General features: G+C 42.8%; 1 protein-coding gene across 4 annotated transcripts; it reads left to right on the top strand.

Moving 5' to 3' along the window:
* The first annotated feature begins 454 nt into the window (after positions 1 to 454).
* On the top strand, positions 455 to 20,567 carry smcr8b (Smith-Magenis syndrome chromosome region, candidate 8b). Of its 4 annotated transcripts, none has more exons than XM_080445823.1 (11): positions 455 to 821; positions 1,377 to 1,968; positions 2,649 to 3,076; positions 6,756 to 6,897; positions 8,075 to 8,193; positions 8,726 to 8,980; positions 9,808 to 10,091; positions 14,708 to 15,174; positions 15,697 to 16,235; positions 17,437 to 17,546; positions 20,040 to 20,567. In XM_080445823.1, exons 2-11 carry the CDS (start codon positions 1,786 to 1,788, stop codon positions 20,408 to 20,410), a joined length of 2,898 nt encoding a protein of 965 aa, XP_080301949.1. In that variant the 5' UTR covers positions 455 to 821; positions 1,377 to 1,785; the 3' UTR covers positions 20,411 to 20,567. The 4 variants fall into 4 exon arrangements, with proteins under 4 accessions (XP_080301949.1, XP_080301950.1, XP_080301951.1 ...); XM_080445824.1 differs by having other exon boundaries at positions 15,700 to 16,235; XM_080445825.1 differs by having other exon boundaries at positions 14,708 to 15,162.
* Positions 20,568 to 21,363: the final 796 nt, after the last annotated feature.

A 21,363-nucleotide genomic window follows, 5' to 3' on the forward strand; every position in this document is an offset into this window, starting at 1 on the left:
AAGGATAGGGGAGGGGAGGGGCGAGGAGGAGAGTGGGCGGGATTAATCGACTGTGACCTCACTGTCGAAGGGCCAAGCTCAGATTACTTTTCAGCCTAATTATTCAGAAAACCCCAGACCACAGAAAATCCACTGAATGTTCAAAGTTCAGATTTTTTGGGTGTAATTGAGGTCATAAAACCCCCAAAAAAACATAACAAATTAAAAAAGTGAAAATGAATGTCATCGAACCTTAAAACAAGCTTAGTGCTTAATGAGAGTTCCAGTTTAGTAGACCTTGTATTGTGAATTTGTACTTCCATGTACTGTCATGTACTATTCTCATGTCTTACTAAATAAACTACATCAATCAATCAAACTCTGTTGAAAGAAAACAAACAGTGACCCACAGAGTCACCCAATTCTCCAGTCCACCAATGTCGGCGTAATACACCAAAGCACCTCTTGAAGATAGCCGAAGCAAGTGTGTGTGTGTGTTTGACCACACCATGTCTTCAGCGGACGGACGGACGGACGGACCACCACGGACCCCCAGCCAGCCAGCTGTCTGTCACATGGCTAAATATGGGTGTAGAGGTGGTCTCTGACTTGCCGGTCGGACTCACATAATATTGGAAGAAACTGTTGTTTTGTCCAGTTGAAGGTTTATATTTATAATGGACAGAGTGGAAACTAAAAGAGGAAACTAAAGCCCGTGTGACCGTGTGGTCTGATCTGGTGACGGTGGACTTTCTCTACTCGGATTACTTTAAGTCCGCATTGTTTACGACTTATTGGCTGTTGTTACACTTCTTGGAAGATCAGTTCAAATGAGCCACAAGGTTTGTATTCTATTGATTATAGTTACTTGGGGGGGGGGGGGGGGGTAGATCTTTACTTTGCTGAAGTGGATTACAAACTAAAGTGATCTTATAACAAGGTCCATAGTGAACTGAACTGAACTGCGCAACAAGTTTAATTCTCTATTCTATGTTATAGCGCGGTTGTAAACAGCTGACTCACTACAGGATCAGTGGACTGACTGTAAACTGTACATTTAACTTGAGTATCCTACTACTCAGCCTACTACTTACTCCGTAATAGGCCTACTTTTTTGGAGTTTTGTAGCCTATTAAATATGTTTTTCAACTAGAAATATTGTACATTTGACTACATTTGCAGGGATGCACCCATGGGACCTAAACTTAAAGAATGTTGTGAATTCGCCAATTTAAGCCCCTCTTAATTCACTATTATAATTGTTTTACCATTACTATCTTTCAACATTGTTTTTGGAAATGTTCTAAATTTCAATACAGCAATCTATTGACATATTTATATATATATATTTTTAATGTAAATTGTACTTCTGAATACTCTTTTCCACCACTATACAGGAGCTGTGTGAACAGAACAGAAGCTGCCAGGACACACACAGGACCACCAACACCCCCACATGGTACTGAGTCACAGCCCACAGGAAATGATCAAATGAGTTGGTTTCACTCCATCATCACTCAATTCTTTTTTTTTTTTTAAACCAAAATCTTAAACCGGCTGTGGTGGGTTTAGATCAACGGGATTGATCTAATATCCTAAAATCAAACTCTAGATGCTCCAAAAGCTTCACCAAAGAGGCCTCCATGTGTAACACTCAGGATTTGAACCCTGGTCTCCTGTGTGGAAAGCCAGCGTCTTATCCACTAGCCTAAAGGGCAATTCCCCCTTTGCTGGGGGAGATATTAGGCTTTTGGTCATCAGGCACATGGATTGACCCTTCATCATCATCACTCTGACTGAAGAAGGATGATCGGGTCGCCGGACCTGCTGGCGTTCACCGGTACAGAGGGGTTTGGGGACGACGTGGTGGTGGTGGATGACGCTCTGCCAGAGGAGCTGTCCGTCCCTCTGTTCCCCCCGGGGGACCCCTGGAGCACCGCCTCTCAGTTCCACAGAGACTTCATTCTGGTGGCCGAGTTCTCAGAACAGGTGATGGAAGAAGTACTCATATGTTTTATTTAAGTAAAAGTATCAATACCCTATATTGTAGAAATACTCTGTCACAAGTTAAGTACAAGTCCGGTATTCAAATGTACTTGAGTAAAAGTACAAAAGTATTTGCATCAAAAAAAATTTGCACCCCAAAATGACTTTTTTCTATTGATTAGTCACCCCATGGAGACTTGAATTCATGGATATTTTTTTAGTTTTTGTCGCATTCCTAAGCCAATAACTTGATGACCAGCGGACCAGTAGGCAGCGGTTCCGGTAGGAGACACAAAGGAGACTCTTTGTGTCTCCTACCGGAACCACTGCTGGTCATCAAAGTATTGGCTTAGGAATGCGACAAAAACAAAACAATATCCATGAATTCAAGTCTCCATGGGGTGACTAATCGATAAAATAAAAGTCATTTTGGGGGTGAACTATCCCTTTAAAGTACCAAAAGTAAAAGTAGCAGATCGACAAGCTCAAAACCTGTCGTTTCGTGCTACGTTTCAAGCTTGCGTACCTGCCACTTTTTACGCTTTTGTGTGACGCTGTAGTATGATCAAATAGGGCGTTAATTTACCCCCAAAAACGCAAAAAGTTATAATATGTAGATACTGTAGGAGGTTTCTGCCCCGACCTCTAAAACGGTCATTGTGTGTGTGTGTCCCTACTACCAGGTGGGACCCCAGCCGGTGCTGACCATCCCGGACGACCCCAGGGTCCTCGGCGACTTCGACCTCAATCACTTCTCCGTGCGCCTCATGTCCGTGGACTACCAGGCGTCCTGCCCCGGTCCCACCTCCCACTACTCCACGTCGTCGTGCACGGGGGGCCCCCGCCTCAACTTCAGCGAGGACTCCCGGGTGGTGCTGGGAGACTCTGCCGACGGCGCCTTCGCCTACGTCCACCACCTGACCCTGTACGACCTGGAGGCGCGCGGCATGGTGCGCCCGTTCTGCATGGCCTACGTGTCCTCGGACCAGGACAAGCTGATGCAGTACTTCGGCGAGCTCTCCGCCTGCTTCTCGCGCGCCTCCGACAGCCTGAAGACGGGCAACCGGCGGGCCTTCGCCAAGGAGCTGCAGCGGAGACTGCAAGAGCTGGAGTAAGTAATAACACACACATAGAGTAGATACACACATAGAGCAGCACAAGATGGATGTATACATCATAGATCACATATCGTTGCTGTCGAGGCAGAAACCTCTATTCTAACTTTTTGTCTTTGTAACTTAACACATTGACTACCAGGAATTCATTCATTCATTCATCCGCCACCGCCAGTGTTTTTACTAATCTTCCGAGACCCACAGAATAGTTTTTTTCCAAAGAAGATGTAAACAACAGATGTCTGGGGGTACAGACGAGGGTCTCTTCTATCATCTGGAAAATAAAATTCTAACCGCGATTTTCCGCTCTTTAGTTAGTGAATATAGCTTGTTCTCACCAAAAACGCAATCTGGAAAAATAATTGATAACGTTAGACCGGACTGGCTGAATTTTTTTTAGATCAGGTGATTTCCGGGTGTATTCTTCTCCGGGAGTCCCAGGATCGGTCACCGGTTGCGGAAGAGCGCCTTCTATCGTAATCACTGAAGACACCAAATGATGTCAATAGCAGGCAATGTGTTAATGACCTACTTGATCATACTACAACGTCGGCGTCGCGCAAAAGCATCGCGCCGCGTTTTGGCTATTTTTTTTTTATCCTGAAAAGCAACAGTTTTTGGACGTATGCACAAGAGACGATATGCACAAGATGGATGCATACATCACATATCGTTTGCTGTCGGAGGCAGAAACCTCCATATTTTCAACGTTTGAAAGTGAAAGTGAAAGTGGTGAAGTCTGTCTATGGGTTTTTATGAATATTGAACCTCTGACAAGAATTAACAAGAGCTTGTGACCAAATACCAGCTACATTGGATCCATTGGAACATTTTCCATTGGAAACATTCCTGATAAGCGGCGTGCGTCTTATTTTTTGGGGACGTACGACTTTTCTGCCTGACAGCGACAATAAATAACCCAGTTGGCAGTTGATAAAGATCCAAACTGGCTATAAAAGAGGGTTCATTATTTGGGCAAGGACAGAGGGAGCTTCAGTCACACAAAAAAACCTGCTCCTGGCTACTGTTTCCATAGGAACAGAGACTCAAGTAAATAGGGCTGGGTAAATTGTGGTTGAAAGCAATTTTTTTTACGTGACCTTGATTCACATGTATTAAGGGCAATAAGTAAGGAGAAAGAAACAGAAGAGAAACTCTTCCTCAGGTGACTGAGAGAATGCAGGATGTGATCAGGCTGTCAACAAGAACAGTCTGTTGACAACAACAACGTAGAGAGGGATGTTATCCCATTCAATCCGGGAAAAGCATCCGTGTCATTTTAGATGTCTTTGGCTATTAAAAAAATAGCAGATATACAAGCTCATAGTGCAGCACCGAGTGCCACGCAACGAGCTTGTAGATCTGCTATTTATTTTTAAATCGCGAATTTTTTTTCTTCAAATCTTTGAATATATCTTTTTTTTTTTAAATAACATTTGTAACTAAAATCTTTGCTTCTTGGGGGAGAAGTGGGCAATGAGAACCACTGATAACCATATATATATATATATATATATATATATATATATATATATATATATACACATCAACATATGTTTTAGTAGAATCCCTTGAAGCAAAGATTTGAGTTACAAATGTTTGCTTTAAAAAAATATATATATTCAAAGATTTGCACAAATGTTCATGGTTTTTCTAAAATAGCAGATCTACAAGCCCATCCGCACTATGAGCTTGTATATCACTTATTTTTGAATAGCCAAATAAATCTAAAAATGACACAAATGCGTTCCCGGACTTAATGGGTTATAGTAGGGTTGCAGTGTACAGTATATCAACCCCCCCTCAGGCTCATTACAAAGACAAATGCACATTTGTCATAGGCTCTTCTCTACAGAGATCTGGGGGAAATCACTCATGGTCACATGAGTGATCCTTCACATTGCTCTACCACAAGGGGGCAAGTGCATGTGTGATGCATGGTGTACACCAAGAGAATGGGCCTGAATACTTGACCCTAGGGTGAGGGGGTCCGGTGGCTCTGTTATGCCGTGAGTGAGGGGCATTTTCCTGCCATGGTTTGGGTCCACTTGTCCCCTTAGACTCAGAGGAAAGGTTTACTGCTAAATGCATCTATGCAAAGTGATCAGCTTTATGCTGTGATTATAAACCTTTCTGTCCTGATGGGAGAGGTCTCTTCCAGGATGAATGAGGGGTCACTGAATGGTTTGATGAGTAATACAATTATGCCCATATATGGAGATTCCTGATGTCATCAGTATAGGCCCCTTTTGTGCCCATATATGGAGTGCTAATAAATCACTTCATGCAGTAGTAAATTGTACTTCTTCCATCACTGATTGAAGCTGTTCTGTTAGAATGGAGTCTATGTAGGATCTACAGATACAGATATGTCACTGTGTGCATAGATTAGAAGCTGTTCTGGTGGCTCGTGGTGACCCTGCACCTTACTGACACACTTTATGACTGTTGTTTTTTTCCTTTTTTTCACCCTTCTGTATGTAGGCTAACATGCGCATACTTGTGTACACACACACACACACACACACACACACACACACACACTGTAAAACACACTGAGGCGCAGCCAATGTGGAACGTGTGACCTTTCTTGTGTACAAATGGAACCAAATGGACTCTCAGAGTTAAATAAACACTGAGAGATGTAGATTGGGGTCTGTGGCCTAATGCAGGGTTTCTCAAAGTGGGGTGCCGTGATGGCACCCTAGGGTGCTATGATGGTAGTTCAGGGGTGCCGCGAATACTTTGATAACATTTGGAATGTACAACTATCACTTGTAAAATTATTAATATGACTTTAAACCTCAAGTTCAAAGTTAGTTAGTTCTAACTGAAATTCTCTCAAGTCCTTAGCCAAGTCCAAAGACATTGAATATTTTAAGTGAGAAAAACGCGATTATGCTCATAATTATGCGGGGTCACTTTTTTTAAAATACGAATAGTTATACCAGGACCTGTCATGCTGTTATGTAAAATGTCAAAGTAGTAAAATATGCCATGACTATAATGAGGTGGTAAAGTAAAAAGTAGCGATGTTACCTTAGGGGGTTCTGTGGATGAAAAAGGGGGGTGGGGGGGGGGGCTACCTTAGGGGGTGCTGTGGATGAAAAAGGGGGGTGGGGGGGGGGGGGGGTGCCCTGAGCTCCAAAAGTTTTGAGAACCAAAATATCGTGCATATCGTGTCCAATACTGTTACTTTTCAGGATTCAAATTCAAAACAGCAAAAGTAGCAGATCTACAAACTTGAAACGTGTACTGTAGATCTACTACTTTTGATGCTTTTATATGTAACGCTGTAGTATTCAATCTTTATTTCAGACTCAAGGTCCAAATCCCATACCAAATGAAAAAATACACAAACAATAAATAAAAATAAAAAAACATAAAATCAGTCCAACCTACTGACAGCCAGTCCACATAATATGCCCACTGTCTGTAGAGGCTGTTGCGCCAACGTTTCCCATCATGGAAGAGAACCGATTACAACTCTTCACAGATTAAAATCACAATAACACAGTTGTCAGACTCTTCTAAACGACACATGAATTTGTATGATCAAGTAGGGCGTTAATTTACGGGAAAAAGTGAGGTTTCTGCCCGACAGATATCAAACTGGGCGTCCGTCTTTGAAAATCCAAAAGGTTGAGTCATAATTATCTTAATGTTTGGTTACAGGTATAAGCGTTTGACGCTGCAGAGAGCAGCTGAGCTCCAGGCTCCGTCAGTAGCAGAGGAGTTCATGGAGGTGGGAGAGGAGCCCTCTGAGCTGGCTGCAGTGGAGCACTCCATCCTGGACCACAGAGAACTCCTCCGCCAGGTACTGTAGGTCCTTTACACTCAGTTATTGGGGGCGGTAGTGAGCCCTGGTTGTCCCAGGTTAGAATCCAGGTTAGGCCAGCAATGTGTCCCTGAGCAAGACTCTTAACCCTCCCCGAGCGCCGTAGAATGGTGCTCACTGCTCCTAGTAGTTATAGTTATACAGTGGAGAGTGGAAACAGGAGCGAGACAGGGAGTGACATTTATTGTTTATTGTTTATTACGGATCCCCACTTGTCCTCAACACAGTGAAGACTACTCTTCCTGGGGTCCAAACATTCACACTTCACAATCCAATTAAAACATAATGCAATGGAATTCTACTGTACCAAAACAAAACAACAAAAATTATGATGATTTCGGTTCACACATTCTATAGTATATTTCTCTTTCGTTTACAAAAAAAATATCCAATTACTCATAGTTCAAACATTAAACAAGCTAATACTAAACAACTTCTTTACTAATCACTGCTTAGTGATTAGTAAAGAATCACTAAGTAAAGACATGCTGTCATTGGGCTCGGGAATAAACCTGCGACTCACTGTCAGGCTGCTGTGGTATGCGCCTTAACCACCAGGCCATCAGCACCCCCAGAGATGCAGGTTTTTAAAAGTTTAATGACATTTCTTTGTATATCAACAATCTGTGAACCCATTCGTATTTTGTTTAGTTTTTTAAGGAAAGGAGAGATTCTTCGTGCCGCATTTCAAGACGCATTTCAAGCTTGTAGATCTGCTACTTTTGATGCTTTTGTGTGACGCTGTAGTATGATCAAGTAGGGCGTTAATTTATGAAAAAACACAAAAAGTTAGAATATGGAGATAAGAGGTTTCTGCCCGACAGCAACGATATTAGTGAATCGATTAACCACTAAATCCATATTTTGCGCTTTGTCTTACAACTGTGTTGTACAAAAAATATGAAAATAGCCCATCTACAAGCTCACAACACGTCGCGATATGACGAGTTGTGAGCTTTTAGATCGGCTATTTTCACTATTTCTGAAAGTTTTTGCCTACATATCCCACCTATCCCACAATCCCAATCGATCCCACAATTGGGATCGATTATTCATTGATTATTGTTATTAAATAATCGATTATTGTTTATTATTATTAAATCATTGATTAAATCACTTAGTTTGATGAACTGTTTGCGCCCCTGCATGCCGCCAGGTCACTTCCTACCCCAACAGGAAGATGAAGCAGCCTGACTTCCTGCCCTACGACCCGGCCGACAGCCTGGCCGACCCGCCCGGGTCGCTGACACCCTCGCCCTGCCCCTCCACCCCAAGGTTATTAGAGATTTTACATTTTGATTTTAGTTTTAATGATTTCGGTTAGTTGTAATTCTTTTTATTGAAGAAGTTTTTCTAGTTTAGTTTTGTATTAGTTCTTCTAGTGTTTCAGTTTTTTGTATCATAATATGCAGTGGTGTAAAGTAACTAAGTACCTTTACTCAATTTTGAGGTATTTTTACTTTACTGGAGTATTTGCAATTTTCCACTGGGTATTTGTCAGGGGAGAAATTCAAAAAGGACAGAAAAAGTATTGTGTAAATAGAATACAACCACCCAGATATACGTTATATTGTAATAACATACTCTACCATACAAAGTGGACTTTTTGTAATGTATTCATTACAAAAAGTTACGTAGTGCCGCATTTATATGCAACCAAAATACAAAAATGCTTTTTTTTTATGGTGCCATCTTATAATGAACATTACTGAGGACCAGTTATACGAAGATAGGTCAAAAATGGTTGAAGTGCTCCTTTAACTATAATAACCTTGTTCCAAACCCCCCCCCCCCTCCTTTCTCCTAGCTCCTCCCCTCCCCGCAGGTTTGAGCGGCGCCTGAAGCCTCTGGAGGAGCTCAGCGACGCCTACTTCCTGTCTCTGACCCTGGAGCAGCTGATGGACACGGAGCGCCGCCTGCGAGGCGCCCGCAGCGCGCTGCACACCGCCCGCCTCACGCGCACGCTGTCCCGGAGGCTGGCGCTCACCAACTTCCTGTTTGAGCTGTGGCCCCGCCCCGAGCAGGACTGTGAGGAGGAGGACGAGAGGGACAGAGACGCAAGGTTGTCATTATAGTTTTGTATTATTCGTTACTTTTTTAAAAATGTTATTTTCGTTTCGGTTTTTTTCTCCATTTCGGTTTAGTTTTGATTAGTTTTTCTTTCAATGGGGTTTGCTAGTTTAGTTTCCTTTTGTTTTTTGGAAAAGGCTTAGTTTTAGTGTTAGTTTTTGTCGGGCAGAAACCTCTTATCTCCATATTCCAACTTTGTGTTTTTTCGTAAATTAACGCCCTACTTGATCATTCTACAGCGTCACACAAAAGCATCGAAAGTAGCAGATCTACACATTTTTGAGCTTTTAGATCTGCTACTTTTGCTGCTTTTGAATTTGAATCCTGAAAAGTAACAGTTTTGGACATTACATTTTACATTACATTACATTATATGTGACCATTTACAGTGGTTTGAGACAGAAGGGGGGGGCCTTGGTAATTTTTCATTTTTTTACAGGGAAGTACAGAATGTAAGCTTTCATATGATGTATCATTCATTGAAATTGGGAAATGTTTGAAGAAGATATGACCATTTGAAACTTCTTGAATCAGAAACCCCAAAGCAGAGAAAATGCCCTGCAAATATTCTAATGTTTTTAACACCTCCGGGGCCCAGAAATGGGTGTGACAATGGGAGGGACAATATATACTTAACTCCACCCCTAATCACTCACCTAATCAACTTCTTCAACATTCAACTGTGTTCATATGGCTAAAAACAAAAAACATGCCCAAAAAAAAGGTTTCCACCCGACAGCAACGATATAAAAAAACTACTTTGATCTAATTGGACACAGTGACACAGTATGACTTCAACATACAATAATATCCCTGCAGAGAGTTGTCGTCGGATCCACGGGGGTCGAGAGGAGCCAGAGAGTGCTTGGAGGTGACGCTGGCCTCTGGGGCGAGTCTGGAGTCCTTCCACTCCTGTGTGGAGGAGATCCCCATCAAGATGGAGGCCGCCGAGGAGGGGGAGGGGTCGGTGTCGGTGACCCCCGACCCTGAGGTGGCCATGGAGATGACGGGGAGCGTGAGCAGTGGTGACAGCATCGAAGTGCTCGGTACAGAGAGGTCGTATCGCACACAGCAGGGTGTCTTCTTAGCGGCCGATGCCAGAGGTATATGACCTGTCCCTTGGTGTCCCATGTAAATGGCCAGCATGGATGGTGTCACATTCTGCTTAGTTATGAATGCTGTTGGGCAACGTTACAGTCACTGCTTTCATTTTTCAATTGCGGCCAATGTTACGACCCTGTTATGAGTCTAGGGCACAGGGAGTAACAAAACACGGTGGTATGGTGCAAAGAAAAGTGCATTTGCATAGAACAGGACACAGTCAGTTGCCTGGCATCACACACTAAACTTGCATAAGACAGGACACATTACATACAGTACATACCATGGGATGTAACATCCCCACCCTTTAAAGAACAAACTTCAGTTTGTTTACCAAGTTTAACAAGTTTAAGTTAAACACGAGACAAAGCATCGGCTATTACATTTTCAGATCCCTTCTTAGGTTTAATATCAATGTTGTATTCCTGTAGTACCAGAGCCCAGCACATTTGTCTCTGGTTGTGGTTATACATGCGTGACAGAAAGAGTAAGGGATTATGATCGGTGTATACCGTAACAGGAGGGGGACTGGATCCAACATACACATCAAAATGTTGGAGAGCCAGCTAAAGAGCTAAGGCTTCCTGTTCGATGGTGGCATACTTCACCTGATACTTGTCAACTTTGCAACTGGCGGCATCCCCACCCTTTAGAAATTCTCCTGCAAGGGTTGGACACTTACAAATACCTAGACATAACTTAGACATAACTAGACATAACTAGATCAACCGGAGGCATCCCCACCCTTTAGAAATTCTCCTGCAAGGGTCGGACACTTACAAATACTTAGACCTAACTAGTATCCAACATAATCACCATAACAAACAAGTAGGCTAATACTATCACTACATTATCACACCCGAGTAATGATATAGCACCTACATACGAGTAGTGAAATTGCTACATAACACAGAACACAGAGTAGTTAAAATCATCACATAATACCACCGAGTAATGAATATTTACTACATACCACAGAGTAGCAACTACCACCACATAACAGTAATGCTACCACTACATATAACACCCGAGTAGTGATAACACCACATAACGAGTAGTGATATTTCTACGTAACACAGAGTAGTCATTTCTCCACATCATTACATAACACAACACAATCGGGTAATGAATATGACTACATAACACAGAGTAGCACCATTGTGATGATAGTACACAACCAAGTAGAAAACACTACATTTAGAGACTCAACGAGTAGTACTCACTACATTTCCAAGAACCTGCACAGGTGTTCCGTGGCTGATCCATACCTTGATGTACCAATGATTTGTTTTTACTGAGCAATGAGGTTAACATGTGGAGTCGTGCTATATGCATCTTGACCCGGAACTAGAGAAGAGCGAATCTAGGCAGGATCTTGATCCAGGAGTAATCACCTTGGGCCTTGCCCTTGTGTCACCCTCCCGATCAACCGGAGTGCTCACACCACTCGGTTTAAATGCCACATCGTCTCCCCCCATAGCACTAGCTGCCCCCCCATTAGAGTTCACCAGATTGGCCTGTGTTGGCAGAACCAACAACCTCCAAGTTCACTTGCCTAGTGAATGTTCTTGGTTTCACACTTCACCATCCCCTGTGAAACCGCAGCACTGAATCTGTCCACTGTTAACAAATCACCCATACCTTGCTCAAATTTACCAATTTAGGGATCAGCCACATAACACCCTCCCAATCAAAAGTTGCCATTTTTCTCTCTTTACTATGACAAAATCAGGTTCCACTTTTCAACATAAAAACGAGCTCCCATTTATGCCACTGGAGAGCGGCCGCAATGCGCTCAACACACTGAAATATGAGTCCACTTCATTTTCACAAAATAGTGGCACCAACGAAATGTTCTTACTCACATTAAAAGACTGTGGAACTGAAGGCAAAGGGTTGGGAAGACCAGAACCAACAGAACCCGGAGAGGTGGTAGGACCAACTGGACCAGAGATGTGGTCCACGGACCACCAGAGAATGTGGTCCACTGACCACCGGAGAATGTGGTCCACTGACCACCGGAGAATGTGCATTATCTTGTTTAGCAGTAAGTAACTTGTAGTAAGCAGCTAATTGCAACAGTTCATCTTGAAGACATTTGTCTAGCACCTCTAATGTTGGTTTAGCTGCAAACTGGTCAATATCGAAGGTTACCATTATCCCTCAACCTGATTTTCAATGGTAACGCACCCGTTATTACTGCACCACTAGTCAAATCACCGATGACAATAAATTCACTTTACGGGAAAAATGGATCCCGGACGAGCCCCCATCTGTTACGACCCTGTTATGAGTCTAGGGCACAGGGAGTAACAAAACACGGTGGTATGGTGCAAAGAAAAGTGATTTATTTACATTACGGTGATTTGACAAGATAATGGAATTTCAGAAAGGACCAAGACGTAGGGAGGCAGGGCAGTGCCAGTGATTACAAAAACCTTTAAACTAACTCAGGTGTGTTAAAGCTTACCTAACTAATCTAATACAGAAATAAGGGAACAACCCAAAATAAACCTAACTTAACTTACTATACTAAATAAACTAACAAAATACAGAATTGGCACATACCCTCTTACTAGTGTTTCTAGACAGCATATAGGTACCCTACATGTGTGCAGAATGTAGCCTCCCCAATCTTACCTTGCCTACCCTTGCCATAAGGTCAAACATGGTCTGAGAGAAATAGCATGTCCAAACCTGGACCTGAGAGAAACAGCATGTCCAAACTGGACATGCCTAGATGCAAAGAGAGAGAGTCAGAGTCAGACTACATGTGCACAACAGCCAGCTTATATACTGAATCAGACACGTCATGATTGGTCCACAGTAGCTTGAGGTGTCCCCACCAATCGACCACATGGTAGCTGAAGGTGCTCTTTGATTGGCCCACCATGCTGGAGAGCCACGGACCAATGGAATGGACAGAGAAACTGGATGCCATCAGCCAATCATAGGTCGGGAATGGCACACTAGATTTGCATAGAACAGGACACAGTCAGTTGCCTGGCATCACACACTAAACTTGCATAAGACAGGACACATTACATACAGTACATACCATGGGATGTAACAAGGATGTATTTGTAAACAATGTACTGGTGAATGAATGATTGGATGCCTCTGAGTGATAAAGTCCAAATGAGAGCACAGGGGGGCTGCGTGGGTGTGCCTACCACGGAGGGAAGACAAGGAGAGAGAAAATACAACCCATAAATTCTTCTGCCTACACATACGTCATGTCCTAGTATGAGCGAATAGGGGAAGGGGATCAACGTCACGTGATTCCCTTGTTTGACCCGGCAAAATCCCTGATGTGTGTCTCAAAGAATATGATTATTGTCAGAATCGCAGAAAGTTTAGAATATTTGGCGGTCCCGTTTTCATTTTTCACAAGATCGGTGGTTGTTGCAATTACCTGCACTACAATACTTCACCTATGACGAAAAAAACGTGTACGTTCCGTAATAGAATTCCAATGGTGAAAGCTGTGTTGTTTCACCGGGTGAAGGAATGGTGGATTCGGCCACGCCCCGAAATACCTGTACGTGTATCTCAAAGAATTCATTTAAATAAACGTGACTCAAAAGCTATCATTATAGACACCTAGAGGTACCATCAGGAACAAAACGACAGCAAAAATCATTAAAGTCATTAATCCCAACTTTGACACCTTCTGATTCAACTCTTTACAGAGAATTTGAACTAAACTATAGAACTAATAGACTTAAAGTCTACTAGGTAAACTCTTCCAGGACACGGCCCCTGTGTACAGGAATGAGTTTATCCCACTATCAGTCTTGAACTTGGAGGGAACCACACTATTAGTGGCGCTCCCTCTTATAGCATGTCCAGTTCTGTGAAATATAGCACTTGGCTGATACTCAGTTAATACCAACACATCAAATGAGCTAGTAGTAATATCTGCAGTGGTGGAAAGTAACTAAGTACATGTACTCAAGTACTGTACTTTAGTACACATTTTTGGATTTTTTTTTACTTTACTGGAGTACTTTACATTTTCAGTACTTTTACTTCTACTCCACTACATCTCAGAGGCAAATATTGTACTTTTTACTCCACTGCAATTATCTGAAAACTTAAGTTACTAGTGACTTTGTAGATTTTGATTTGTTGATTTTGATATTAACCAATTCATCCCTAGTATACTTTGGCTATTTGAAAATAGCTGATTTACAAGCTCACAACGCGTCGCAAAACTTGTAGATCTGCTATTTTCAAAAGATTGTTAGACATTTTGAACACTTATGAAATGGGACATTCTACCTAATTAGAGTACTTTTACTTTTGTTATTTTAAGTATTGATGCCAATACTTTTATACTTTTACTCGAGTAAATTTGGCATACAGGACTTATTCTTGTAACAGAGTATTTCTACATTGTGGTATTGATACTTTTACTTGGGGGAAAAAAAGTGAGTTCTTTGTCCACCACTGAATATCTATCCCTGGTGCAAAATCTATTCAGATGGGGATCTGCTGGCCAAATAAATAAATATCAATTTGGGGGGTCCTTGACATGAAAATGTTTGAGATCCACTGCCATAATGTCTCATACAACAAGACAAACTGACCGTGTCTCCCACTTTCATTTTACCAGAAACATCAGCGGGGATGTTCGACACCTCCTCGGTGAGGCGCGTGCCTGAGGCGGGGACGGTCATCAGGCGCGTGGTACGTGCGTCCGCCAGGCGCTCCTGCAGCGAGGACAGCATCGAGGTCCTGAGCACCACGGAGTCCATCTTCCCCGACGACCTCACCGCCATCACGGAGGAAGAGGCGGAGGAGCACCAGCTCAACGACGACGACCGCGGATTCCTGGACGCGGACGTGCTGCTCCGCGAGGGCGAGGAGGAGGAGGAGGAGTCAATGAAGGAAGAAACGACTATGGGAAATGAGAGAACGGAGGGTCCGGCTGAGAGAGAAGAAGAGTCCGTGCAGCAGCAAAGGACTATGGGTAATGAAGTCCGGGAAGAAGAAGAAGAGGAACCACCGGTCGGTGGAGTGGAGTATGGGAAGAGAGATCAAGCCCACGAGGAGAGCCGGGTAGAAAAGGTGCCCAGCAAGGTTATAATAGTTTTGGATTTTTCATTTTAGTTTAGTTTTAGTTCATTTTGAAAAAAAAAAAGTCTGATTCAGTTTGTTTTAATTACTTATTAGAGCGGGTTTGCTAGTTTTTATTAGTTTTTATTTTTGTGACAATGCTTAGTTTTAATCTTTATTAGTTTTAGTGTTAGTTTTAGTTTTTTTCACACTTTGGGTTATTTGTCAGGTGCAGGATTCGAAAAGGTCAGAGTAAGTATTGTGTAATAAAAACTCAACAAAAGATACCATTCAAGAAATATATATCCAGTTACTGTTGGACAATCAACAAGAAAAACGAAAACTAAGGGCATTTTGTCTATAATTTCAGTTCGTTTTAGTTAGTTTTGTAAACACACAATACAGTTTCAGTTAGTTATCGTTTTTTTGTATTATTATAGTTTTTATTTAGTTTAGTTTAGTAACAAAAACGTTTTTTTTTATTTTAGTTTTCGTTATTTCGTTAGTTTTCGTTAACTATAAATAACCTTGGTGCCCACTCCACAGCAGGGTAAAGGAGACTCGGTGGATTGTGACGGCTGCCAGAGGGTCCCCACGGTGGTGCCTGACCTCCATGTGAACGTGGCTCCTCTTTCAACAACCGTCCTGCCAGAGGTGAGCCTGTGGCCTCCTCCTCGCTTCGCTCCTCCACCACCACCTCCTCCTCTAAGGCTGCTGAGCGTGGACGAGGAGGCGTCCGACTGTGCCAGCTTCACCTCCTCCTCGGAGCCCTCCTCCCTGTCGTCCCACAAGCTGGGCCACCACAGAGGAGCCCAGAGGACGGGCAGGAGGCGCAGGGCGGCCCTCAGAGCGCTGCGCTTCCTGCAGCAGAACTCCTTCTCGCAGCACGCCGTCTTCTGCCTGCTGAGCGGCCGGCCGCTGGTGGTGATCGGCGGGGACGAGGGCGCGGTCCGCAAGCATGTGGGCGCCCTGGCCCTGTTCGTGCCGGCGCCCGGCCCCGAGGGCACCGACGCGGTGCTGCCCTACCTGACCGCTCCCCTGCAGATGACCGACCTCCTCGCCTGGCGTCTCATAGGCATACACAGGTACGTGTATCGTCATTAACGTCGCTGTCGGTGACAGAAACCTCTTATCTCCATATTCTATCTTTTTGTGTTTTTTTCATAAATTAAAGGTAGGGTAAGTGATTTTCTTTGGTTAAATTAAGTGTTAAATAGCTCTATATTCTGATAGTACTCATTGCTATAGAGTGTTTGTTCAGTAACAGAAGTCTCCATGTCTCTCCAGCTCTTTATTAAACAGAGAATGCATTTTCAGGTCAGGATACCAATTTTATCCAATCAGGACAGAGAACTCAGGCAGGATACAGATTAAACAAGTGGAATTGGAAGTGATGACACAAAGAAATGAGCAGACACAATTGGAACTGGAACACTATAAAAACGAAGCTGATAAATGGGTACTCTCACCTGATTGGCTGAAATGGTGTCACCTACCTGAAAATGTGTCTCCTGTTTATTAAAGAGCTGGAGAGACATGGAGACTGACTGCTACTGAGTAAACACTCTATAGCAGAGGTCTTCAACAGGGGGTCCTGCAGGGGGTCCGCGAAATTGTTGCTTGATTAAACAATATTTTTGTTTGAAAAGAAAAACTTTTTTTTCCCCCCCAAAATGTCAAATTGTCTTTAAACATAACATGAATCCATAGCAAACAGATAAATGGAGGCACAATGCACAATAACATGGTATGTTTATACATATTTTGTAGAGAATTATTTTGCACACCTACTGGGGCAGGTGCGTATAGGAGCAGGCAATATAAAACACAATTGTATACATAAATATACAATATATGTGGTATCCCCCCCTACCCTACGAGGTAGGGGGTCCCTGCTCCATCTCCCCATCAGTTTGGGGGTCCCTGGCCTGAAAAGTTTGAAGACCCCTGCTCTATAGCAATGATTACTATCAGAATATAGTGCTTTAACCTTTTAACAAAAACCTTTTTGTTTTGACCAAGAAATATCACTTACCCTACCTTTAACGGCCTACTTGATCATACTACAGCATCATCAAAAGTAGCAGATCTACAAGCGATGCGTTTTGAGCTTGTAGATCTGCTACTTTTGCTATATTTTTATTTGAATCCTGAAAAGTAGCAGTTTGGACATGTGAGGTTTCCACCCGACAGAGATGATATTATCATAAACATTAGAGTAGAAGAAATGTAGGAATTAATTCTGGCTCTGCCTCACGCTCCATGTATCGCTCTATGTGTGAACAGGTCAGCCTCTACCTCGTCGTGCAGCGTGCTCAACTCTCTGGCTCGGTATGGACGCTACCTGGCCGTGTTGGACCTGGACCAGAGGACCCTGCGCTGTCCGCCATACCAAGGTTATTACATACAGCTTTTTATTTTGTTTTTGACTTTTTGTTGTTTCTACTTTGAAGACTAATCAAGACTAAAGTTTAGTCTTGATTAGTCTTGATTAGTCTTCAAAGTGGGTTTGCTATTTCATTTTATTCTTTCGAAAAGGATTAGTTTTAGTTTATTTTTAGTTTTAGTTTTATTGTAAGTTAGTTGGCTTTAGTGTCAAGTGTGAGATTTAAAACGTTCAGAAAGAATAGTGAAAATAGCTGATCTACACACTCACAACACATTGTGAGCTTGTAGATTGGCTATTTTCACTATTTTATTTTTACAGATTTTAGAAAATATTAGGCTTATGTATGAAATATTGACAAAATCAAAAAATGTAGGACATTCTAGTTAGTTTTACTTAGTCTTGTAAACACACATTTAAAGTTGGTTATCTTTTTTTTGGAAAGCCTCATTTTTTTGTTAAAGGTACACTGTAGGGTTCGACATTCTGATAGTACTCATAGAGTGTTTGTTCAGTAAACAGGAGTCTCCATGTATCTCCATCTCTTTATAAACATAAAATGCATTTTCAGGTTGGGATACTGTTCGGAGACTGGCTAAAGACAGCAAACAAATTGTGCAATGTAATAATTTGTAACCCTTCAGATCACACGTCTCCGCGCGTCCGTTGAATTGGTGAAATTAAGAGCAGACAAGACTGTTAAAATGAAGTGTATTTAATAATAAAGCAGTAAGTTAAAATAATTACAGATTGAATATAGAAATGTACTTAACAGAGATCTCTGGGCTCCCACTAACTAACTGTCCTTAACGGCAACAAGTTGCTTCGAGTTCAGTTCATTCAGGTCTGAGCTCCGCTATGTCTCCCTGGAGCCTTTATATACTGTATGTCCTATGTTATAATAAAAAGTTGTCAATAGAAGTCATCAACAGGAGTCGCTGTTGGTCCATCATAGTTCTTCATCAGGGCGTGCAGATGGGCCTCATCCCTGTGCTGATTTGCGAGCTGAATCATGACCTTGGATCCCACGGGTCCAGCCACCTCCCACAGGTTCTCTTCCCAGGGTGTGCGAGTGGCCCCCCTTGATTTACAGGTTCAGCCGAAGACCTTGGGTTCTCACAGGCCGAGTCCCTCGCACCTGCGGAATGCAAGCACAACCTCCCTAAAAAGTAGATGCTGATACCATTGTAATCCTCTCTTTCTCACAGTGTCGGCCCAGAGTGGGAGTGAATTTTGTCTACTGGGAGATAACACACAGAGTTCCGCTATGCGAATAGATAATATTTATCACCATAACTGTACTTCTAAGAATATAATACTAACAGGGCTATAATGATTTCATAGGGTAATAATGTATTTTCTTTGGGTGTATATATGAACAACAATGAAACAACAGTATTTAGGACACACATTATGTTCTTAGTCTAATACCAACTGCTAATAACTAAAGCTTAAAAGGATATAAGTTGCCATCAATACCATTGTATCCAATCAGGATAGAGAACTCAGCCAAGTGAAATTAGAAGTGATGACACAAAGAAATGAGCAGACAAAATTGGAACTGGAACACTATTGGGTACTCTCTCCTGATCAGCTAAAATGTTGTCACCTAGCCTGGTAAACCCTCCCTCCGGAAATCTCAATTCCATTTCATTTCAGGAGTGAGTCTGGCCTGATCCGCCTGTCTGCAATATTGGCTGTGCTGGAGTTGGGCGGGAGTAATACCGTTGACTGACAACCCCTTCAGCCAATGATAATTTTTCCCCTTCAGCCAATCAGCAGTTCACCAGTCTTAATGTGACGCGACGGGACTTTTGAGACAGCCATACCCAAAATGGGTTGCCTTTTTCGGGTACAATGGTGTCACTGCCCGCCCCTACCGGTTCTCTAATTATTATTTTTTAAATAGGCTTTGTCATGATTAATTGACCACATATATGAAGTTAAACAATTAAATTCTATCCAAACGATATCTTATAAGTAAATTCCGTGCCTCAAAATAGAAGTTAGAGAGCTTTTTGAAGTAAAAAAATAGCGGAGAATTGGCCGCACATGAAAAAGATGGCTGCCGTTCGTGTTTTGGGCTCACTCGAACTCGCCACCTGATTGGCCAACGTAAGCTGTCAATCACAGAACAATGAGCGACGACGCTGATAGGCGCGTCCGTTTGGCATACACAGCCAATATTGCAGAGAGGCGGTTCATGCCAGACTCACTCCAGGAATCAAATAGAAATTAGATTTCCGGAGGGAGGGTTTACCAGGCTAGTTGTCACCTACCTGTACCTGAAAATGTATTTTCTGTTTATTAAAGATCTGGAGAGACAGGGAGACTTCTGTTACTGAATAAACACTCTCTAGCAATGATTACTATCAGAATATAGAGCTTTAGAACCTTAACCAAAAAATATCACTTACCCTACCTTTTCTTTTTTTTACCAGTTTGAGTTATTTCATTAGATTTGGTTATAATTCTAACCTTCCGCTCTACTGTACGTTGGCAGGCTCTGTGGTCAACCGCCTGGCTGACCCTCACAGCTCTATCTACAGGGGCAGCACCTACCTGCTGCACCTGGAGAGCTGTCTGACCGCGCTGGCCCAACAGGCCCTGCTCTACACCTTCACCTCCGTTGACCTCCATCCTCCTCTCCACCAATCCGGGAAGGAGGGCGACGGCGTCGCACAGGGGAGGAGGAGGGGGAGGAGCCAACTCCTGGAGTGCAGTGGCGGCTTCTGCAGCAGCGATGACGACCTGAGAGTGATGCACTTCCTGTCTGACCTCATCAAGGTGCGCCACGTGGGGAGCGGTCCGCCCATCCTGAGCTTCTCCTACGCTCCTGTGCACCTCCACAGAAACACAACCGCCGCCACATAGAGCAGCGGTTCCCCAGCCTTTCTTTTGACTTGGAGCTCGAAACGCGTTTCGAGTTTGTCGATCTGCAACTTTTGCTATTTTTGAAATTTGCATCCTGAAAAGTAACAGTTTTGGACATAATGAGGTTTCCACCCGACAGAGACGATATGCTTCTCATACGACGAATAGCGAAAATAGCCGATCTACAAGCTCACAACGTTGTGAGCTTGTAGATCGGCTATTTTGGCAATTATTTTAAATTAAGAACATTTTTGACAGTTTTTGACAATATAATGACCCCAAATACATGTCCTATAATTTATGAACAAATACATGATTTTATACAACATGTTTAAAATGTTGGACTACCTCCAAGCAGCCACACTGACATAGAGTAAGTAACCCTTGCCGAGTCATGTGGCCCATAGGGCAGCTTGATCTACAGGTATACCCCCTGAACCCCCTGGACATGACGCTAGTATGTCACAGAGGCGTATTACCCCCAGTCCAACCCTTGATGCTGAGTGCCTTGCAGGGAGGGTGCCTAGCATTGGGTCACCAGCTTCGGATGCTGTCAATGCACTGAATGGGACATTATCACGTTTAATCCATTAAGGCCTGAGTTCGATTCTTAAAATGTTTTCTAAATCCTAGCAGATTTTTGAAAAAAATATAAAATATATTATTTTAGGATTTTTCAAAAATAGCCAAAGAAATCTAAAGTGACACAGATGCGTTCCAGGTCTTAATGGGTTAATCAGACTATTGATTGGTCTAAGTAGGAGAGATACTGACCTACCGACGGGGCTCAGTAGGTGTTTTGTCGTTATTCTGTGGGTTGGTGAAAGTTGGGGCAAAACGCTCACCCCAAAACATGATTTACCATTCTGTGCCTATGGGTACATAACTCGGACGGAGCTGTGATAATGTCCCATTCAGTGCATTGACAGCACCCGAAATGGGTGATTGGGTGC

Source organism: Gymnoscopelus braueri (genome assembly GCF_963280865.1).
Source record: "Gymnoscopelus braueri genome assembly, chromosome: 2".
In the NCBI taxonomy this organism is placed as follows: domain Eukaryota; kingdom Metazoa; phylum Chordata; class Actinopteri; order Myctophiformes; family Myctophidae; genus Gymnoscopelus; species Gymnoscopelus braueri.

Bases quoted from the DNA above. Each gene is read 5' to 3' on its own strand.
- smcr8b (XM_080445823.1), top strand. From the start codon at position 1,786: ATGATCGGGTCGCCGGACCTGCTGGCGTTCACCGGTACAGAGGGGTTT. The intron at 6,898-8,074 runs GTACTGTAGGTC...GCATGCCGCCAG, and splicing joins ACAGAGAACTCCTCCGCCAG to GTCACTTCCTACCCCAACAG. The intron at 16,236-17,436 runs GTACGTGTATCG...ATGTGTGAACAG, and splicing joins CGTCTCATAGGCATACACAG to GTCAGCCTCTACCTCGTCGT.